At 37.0% G+C, this 7,454-nt stretch overlaps 1 protein-coding gene across 5 annotated transcripts in view; it reads right to left on the bottom strand.

Moving 5' to 3' along the window:
- Positions 1-963: 963 nt before the first annotated feature.
- Positions 964-7,454, bottom strand: part of PALS1 (protein associated with LIN7 1, MAGUK p55 family member) — a 92,718-nt gene continuing 86,227 nt past the window's right edge. For all 5 annotated transcript variants that reach the window (XM_027065974.2, XM_053224583.1, XM_027065973.2 and 2 more), the window contains one exon: positions 964-3,857. In XM_027065974.2, the coding sequence (XP_026921775.1) occupies positions 3,681-3,857 (177 nt within the window). In that variant the 3' untranslated portion in view covers positions 964-3,680. The remainder of the gene's footprint in view (positions 3,858-7,454) is intronic.

Below are 7,454 nucleotides of genomic sequence, written 5' to 3'. Positions count from 1 at the left end.
AAGATACAAGGCTTGTGCTGGAGGAGCTGAGTTTTAGGAAAACCTGTTACATTGAATCTGAGCTTTTATTCTGTAAGTAACTTTGATAATGATTGGAAAACCAGTGAGTGAGTTCCTGAGCTTTGAAAATAGGTAACCTTGACCTGTTTACATTTAATCCTCCCACTACCGGAGTAAGGTGTAAATCCTATCCTCTCCATTTTGCAGATGAGAAAACTGAAGCTTTGTCAGGTCAAATAGCAGAGCTGGCATGGAGGCATTGGTTCTTAAGCAGTATGTACTGCCTCTCTAGGAGGCAAAAGTTAGCTTGAAGTGTACTTATAGAAAGCCAGGTTACTTAATAGTTTTTCATTTAGGTAAAATTAGTGTTCACCTTAAAGCACTGAGGCCAGAGAAAAACCTAGATTTTTCCCATGGCTTCTTAAAACTCATTTTTTATTGGCCTTGGCCAAACTCCCTACACAACTTCAGATGACTTTATAGTTTTAGCATACTGATCAACTAGAAATTGTGAACAGTTTGTGTGGGGTGATGTGATCCATAGGGGAAGGGAATGATCAAGAATGGAAAGCCAGCTGGGTAGCAGGTATGTATACGTGTGACACTTTTGTTGGCATGATTTGCTTCCTCTGGGAGATCTAGAGGGGTAGAGTAGAAAAGGGAGAAGTGAATGTAGTCTACTTGAGGCTAGGGTGGGAGTTAACCATGTCCTACAATCCTTGGCTGCATAGAAGTGGAATTTGCCTATTATATGATTAAGTTCACAATGTTAAGCTATCTTTAATTTTTTAAAACCAGGAGACAGAACCTACGTCTGTACCAATAGGGGGCACTCCCCCGCCATTAAGAATACATGAAAAGGTATTTGACGTTTCACCCAGAGAATCCAGTGAACTTTATGGCAAAAAGTTGAAGACAGGGTGGTTACGAGTTGAAACCTTGAATAGTGGACATAAACACAACTTACTCAATGGTTTTATTTGAAATATAATTTTACTTTTGTTTTTACAAGACAGTGTGCAGTAGGACAACTCAAAATAAGAGTGCAGATATGAGATAAGAGTACAAAGGAGGATTAACAATAGATGTCAAGAATGGTTACCTTTTATTAAGGCTAAATCCCTGGTTTGTATTTTCCATACACATTCAGAAAATTACATTCAAATTATTCCTTATCAATATTCCTTAGGCCATAAGGAAAAAAAATCCAGACATTACATTTTTCATATAAAGCAAATCTGAATTAGTGTTAAGTACTGTTTTCCTTTCCAGTTGTTGTGACTTATGAAAATTTAGCAAAGGAAGAGATTTCCTTATTTGAACTAATATGCATTTTTATAGCTATTGATACCATTCTATAAGTGGATAAGACCTCTCCCACACTGGAGTCGCCAATCAGAACCACAAGGGACAGGAAGTGAACTGTGGCCAGAGCAGTTAGACAACTGGGTGTATAACAAGGTTTTTTGTTTTTTTTTTTAAGGAAGTCAAAAACAACTAAGTTTTCACTTTGTGTAGGGGGATGCTCTGTTGAATATCAACACGATACATCCATGTTACTGGGACTGAAAAAAGTTTGGGATGTGAACATTTCTATCCCTCTACCAGTGCTAATGAGATCTATAGGACTTCACTGACCCTCAAAAAGTATACTTTGACATGGCATGTGCCTTGGTAAGAGATTTGCTTTTAAAGCCTGCAGGCTTAGGAACTGGCACAAGAGCTACTTAAACTGCCACCATTTTAGATGCTAGGGCTGAAAACAGTCTTATGAAAAGCAGCTCAAAAAACTCCACTGTCTACCACAGACTACTTTCGCCTAAGGAATGAAAGGTACACTGGAGAACTGAAGAGTTAAGTGCTAATATTCCTTGGTTTTCACTGCCCGAAGCTGGAGTGTTTCAGACCTGAAAAATAGTATGTGTGGCATTCCTTCCCTTAACCCAGGAATGTTACTTTCAAGATAACCTTTCCTTAGGAAGAATTTCCACATAAGACACATTGCAGCCAACTTCAAGGCCATGCAAATTTGAACAGGAAACAGCAACATAAACTATCTACATTTGTTCAAATAAAATTACACAGAAATCAAATACATACACGACACCAAGAAAAACACCTTAAAAACAATTGCTTATGTTAAATTAAGTGACAACTCCATGTTATTCCAGTGTTTAGCTTTGGGAACAGGAAATGCTGTAGCTAAAGTCATCATAAAAATAAAATCAAGACATTCACATTTGAGGTCATTTGACACACATCACACCATCCCTAAAGGCTTGAAAAGACTACAAAATAACTTTCCATGCCAATTACAGAAGTTAAAATTTAAAGCTACAGCTATAGAGATAGTATGAAAATCCCATTAGCTTAAACATTTATGGTGTAGCAAGCTGCTGCATTCTGGTCATAAGAGGCAGAACGTGATAGGATAAAAACCTGTTTCTATATGCTTAACCCGCCCCCCCCCCCCCCCCCCAAGTTCTTTTCCTACAATGCTCAAATGACTTTCAGGTCATCCTTTCCTTGTGATCTCAAAGTCAATTGTTCTAGCATTTCCCCTTGGATATAGTTTTATTCCAATGCTGAATGAGTGTTATCAATAACCATTTGTCAATCTATTAAATATCAGTATACAGTACAGCAGCTATATTCATCACAGAATTCCAGTTTATTACCTATATGGCATAGTCCTCAAATTCTACTGTGCTCATGTATAAAAATGCAAAAACTGTCGAATGTGCTGTCTTCTCATGAATATGAAAAACTACTTGCATCATGAGGAAGAAACGATCAACAGTTTATGACCATCTGCCATTCATAAGTGTAACTTATACATTCTATTGTACTATACGATTAAAGAAAGCAAGGTTATAGAATCAGTTGTGACAGTTTTAAAAAGATCAGCATATGCTGTGTAAGTTTAACTAGATCAGAATCTGTTGAATGTGCAGTGAAATCTGATCCACAAAGTAGCTAAAAAACTGATGTTTCTAACGGAATGTTTTAAGAATTAAAAGACACACAAATGAATTCAAGCCTAACAGAGTAGCTTGAGACCAAAGTGGCACCATTTTTCTTACTTTTCAGGAAAACACATTTTTTAAAGTATCTCTACACCCAGTGTGGTGCTCCAGAGATCAACAGTCTCATGCTCCACCAACTGAGCCAGCTAGGAATCCCCAGGAAACGATTTCTGATGACAAAACCAGCCTTCTAACCAAATACTGTCTTGCCCAGTGCACAGAAGCACAGTCCCCATCCCCCCAATTCCCACAAAGTCCTTTAACTGTTAAATAGCATCAATATTTATAACTATGTGAGATATGGCCCGTTGGGTATAGTCCCACAAGTTTTTCATGGAACTAGGGCCAGGCAGAAAAGATTTAGTTAGGTGAAAACAGAATTAAAGTTTTTACATGGATAAAATGGAACTGGTCTGTTGAAAGCTTCCATTTAGAATCCCCAAAGGAGCCAAGAACCTCTGAAGCCATGTATACAGAATAATAACCGCTATGAACAAATTGCCTAAGGGGATTTTCTTCTCCCTAGTTTGAGATCAAAGAATAGCTTATTTGGCCTTCCACCTGTACTCAGGGTCTTGCTGAAGTATCAAGGCTATCTTCCTAGTGGTAGGCTGCCAGATCAGGTCCAATCACGCCACAGAACGGATGTTTCCCTCACCTGAGCCAAGTGGATGGCACCCACTGAGGTTCAGTATCGAGTTTGTTAATTAACCTAAGCAATTCTTGATAGGCTTTATCAAGATCTGAATTCACAATTGCCGTGTCAAAGTAGTGCCCATTGTTCTGCTCCATCTCTCTAGTCTTCTCGATGATTTCTCTCAATTCTTCAGGCTGTAAAAAGAAGACAAAAACAGGTAATTCCATTAACAAAATAGATAAGTCAGAGGTGACTCAAGAACAAAAAATGACCTTATATTGCCTGCTGTCTCAATATATGCAACTTCAGGAGCTCCTCCTCAACCCTGTCTTGGCCTCAGTGATTTCCTTTGCTCTGGTGTCAATTAGGACTCATACTGAATTATTTGGAACGCAACATAATCTGTTTGTACTGTTACTCAGGTTTTCAAATATTTCTGTCTTACCCACTAGACTAGAGGCTTCAAGAGCAAAGACTGTTACTTTGAATTCCCTACAGACCTTCCTTTTCAAGCATTTTAGGGCATTATAAACTTTCCCTAAAAAATAACATCTTTTGTAATACAGAGTGAACCCTTCCAGTTGAAGCAAGGGTGGTAGGACCCAAAATGCCATCTACTCTTGGCTGTATAAAGAGCCACTGCCCTTTATATCTGTTCGGCAGGGTAAATAAACATCAAGGGAAAAGAAAAGGATCAACAGAGTGGATATCTTTCTATGAAAACATTGGTCAACCCAAGATTTAATAATCTAATAAATGTTTACTTGCCTTTAAACTGCTTCTATTTTCAGTACACAAAGGAGGTCTTTAAAGATGCAAAAGAAGTATCCTAAGAGTTTCAGAAATGATACAGAGTAGGCTACTTTAAAATACTGGGTAAAAATCAGCTGTTTCATATAGATGAGCCTTAGAGATAAAGCTAGGTGCAAACCTTCTTCAGAATCCTCTGGATTACCAGGCACATGTGTTCAAGAAAGTAAAACAGCACCCAGATCACCCCTTGTCAATGAAGAGAATTAAACTCAAGTCCAAATGTCTCAGATATAAAAGACACACCAATACTATATTGGACACTCAATGCAAAACAACTTCTATCATTCAACTGGTTGAACTTCTGTAACAGTAGGAAAACCTATTAAAAATATGACAGCTCTGGCTTGTCCTGCAGCAGTTTCTTGTGTGGCTCTCTAATTTTCATTCTGGAATGTTGTGCATCTGGCTGTGGTACACAGAATCCTTTGTTTCCTAGGGGATTCTACTACACCATGATAACTAAATACACTGTAACATTCTTGCTAAAATTTATTCTACTCAAATCTCAGTATTATTGAAAGAACATTCCAGAACTCAAAACAGAATCTAAATTTTGTGGTGCTAGAGCTGAAATGTAAAACCCTACATCTTACGAAGATTCACATGAACAATCCATCTGTTTTTTCTTTATCAAATTTAAGACATTATTTTGTCCTTTGCCAAAATGGCATCTACCATTTGGTACTTTTAATTTCCTCTTATTTTTCAAATAACAATTTATAACTAAGATGAAACAAAATATTTTTGCTCAAAAAGTTTTGGACTGAAAAAACTGGCACAGGAGTTTAGCCCTCTCAGACCCCCATTCTAGCAGGAATTCAGAGTACAATCAGATTAACTGATTATTTACATTCTGCATCCAGGGAGGAACACCATCACTTTCCTGACTGGTCCATGTGGACTTGTTTTTGCTCAATACTTCTATCGTATGAGTGATAAAAAGCCCTACTAGAAATACCAAAGGAGATAAAACATAAGTGGAATAAAAAGGCAATCAGATACACCACCCTCTATACATTCTAACCATTACATTTATGGAACATGCACACAGAACTGATGTTGGGTCATAAAAATAAGGCTCAAACATTTTTGAAAGGCTACAATGTTCTTGGACCATAATGGAATTACAAATCAATAAAGTATTTTTTTAAATCTCCAAATTGGTGAAAATTACATTCTTCTAAATAACCCATGTATTAAAGAAAAGGACAAAGGGAATTAGTATTTCTGACAAGATGATAATGGAAAAATTACCTCAAAATTTGTAGGATGCCATTAAGTAACTGCTTAAAGGGATTTATAACTGCCTATTAGAAAAGAAAGATTTTAAAATCTAAGTTTTCTTCAGGAAACTATAGCAAGTGCAAATTAAAGCCAAAGTAAGTATAAGTTAATGAAATGAGAGACCGACAATAAAGAAAACTAACAAAGACAAAAGGCCTCTGACTCTGTTCTTTTTCTAAAGTGTTTGGTTATTCTTTTTAATTTCCATATAAACTTTAAAGTCATCTTTTCAGAAAAATTTTTTTTCATGTTTATTTTTGAGAGAGATAGTGTGAGCGGGAGAAGGGCAGAGAAAGAGGAAGACACAGAATCTGAAGCAGGCTCTAGGCTCTGAGCTGTCAGCACAGAGCCCAGGGTTTGAACCCACGAACCGTGAGATCATGACCTGAGCCAAAGTCGGATGCTTAACCAACTGAGCCACCCAGGTGCCCCTGAAATCATCTTTTCAATTTCACAGAAACATCTGGGATTTTCTTTTTTGATAACACTTTTCTTGAGATACAATTCATTTATAATTCACCCATTTTAAAATAAATGATTCAATCATTTTTAGTATAGTCACAGAGTTCTGCATTCAACAGCAGAATTTTAGAATATTTTCATCATCCTCCCACCCCAGCCAAAAAATCCATACCCCTAGGCAGCCACTCTCCATTGTCTCCCAACCTCCAGCCCCAGGCAACCACTAATCTACTTTAGGTCCCTATAGGTTTGCCATAAAATGTAATCATACAACATGTAGTCTTTTGTGACTGGCTTCTCTTACTTATAATGTTTTTGAGGTTCATCCATGATGCACCATGTAGGAATACTTCATTCCTTTTTCTGACTTTTTTGAAACTTCTAAATAAAACTGCAGTAATCAAGACAGTGTGTAATTAGCATAAATACAGCATGGAGTCCAGAAATAATCCTACCCCACTCTCCACTATATATTTGGCCAGGTGATTTTTTAAAAACATGCCAATTGAATTCAATGGGAAAAAGGACGGTCTTTTTCAAGAAATGATGCTAGAGCAACTGAACATCCACATGTGATTAAAAAAAATAATAAAAACAAAAACCACCAAACCAACACCATCCTTACTTCATACTAAAACAAAGACATTTTAGAGATTGTAGACCTAAGAGTAAAAGCCAAATACAAGAAAGCTATTACAAGAAAACATAGGATAAAATCTTTATAATCTTGGAAGTAGGCAAATATTTTTAGACAGTATGCAAAAATCATTAAAAGAAAAATGAAAAAGAGTGCTTCTTTAAAATTAAAAATATTTTGAGAAAATATTTCCAGAATATATATAAAAAAATTTACAACTCAATAAAACCACCATTTTAAAAAATAAGACATGGGGCGCCTGGGTGGCACAGTCGGTTAAGCGTCCGACTTCAGCCAGGTCACGATCTCGTGGTCCGTGAGTTCGAGCCCCGCGTCGGGCTCTGGGCTGATGGCTCAGAGCCTGGAGCCTGTTTCCGATTCTGTGTCTCCCTCTCTCTCTGCCCCTCCCCCATTCATGCTCTGTCTCTCTCTGTCCCAAAAATAAATAAACGTTGAAAAAAAAAAAATAAGACATTTCACAAAAGAATATACTTAAATAACCACATGAAAAAATACTATCATTAGTCATCAGGAAAATGCAAATGAAAACCTTAATGATACTTCACACTTATTAGAATGGCAAAAGTTGTTGACA

The sequence above is a fragment of the Acinonyx jubatus genome, chromosome B3 (assembly GCF_027475565.1).
Source record: "Acinonyx jubatus isolate Ajub_Pintada_27869175 chromosome B3, VMU_Ajub_asm_v1.0, whole genome shotgun sequence".
Classification (NCBI taxonomy): domain Eukaryota; kingdom Metazoa; phylum Chordata; class Mammalia; order Carnivora; family Felidae; genus Acinonyx; species Acinonyx jubatus.
This window is presented reverse-complemented; position numbering and strand designations above follow the sequence as displayed.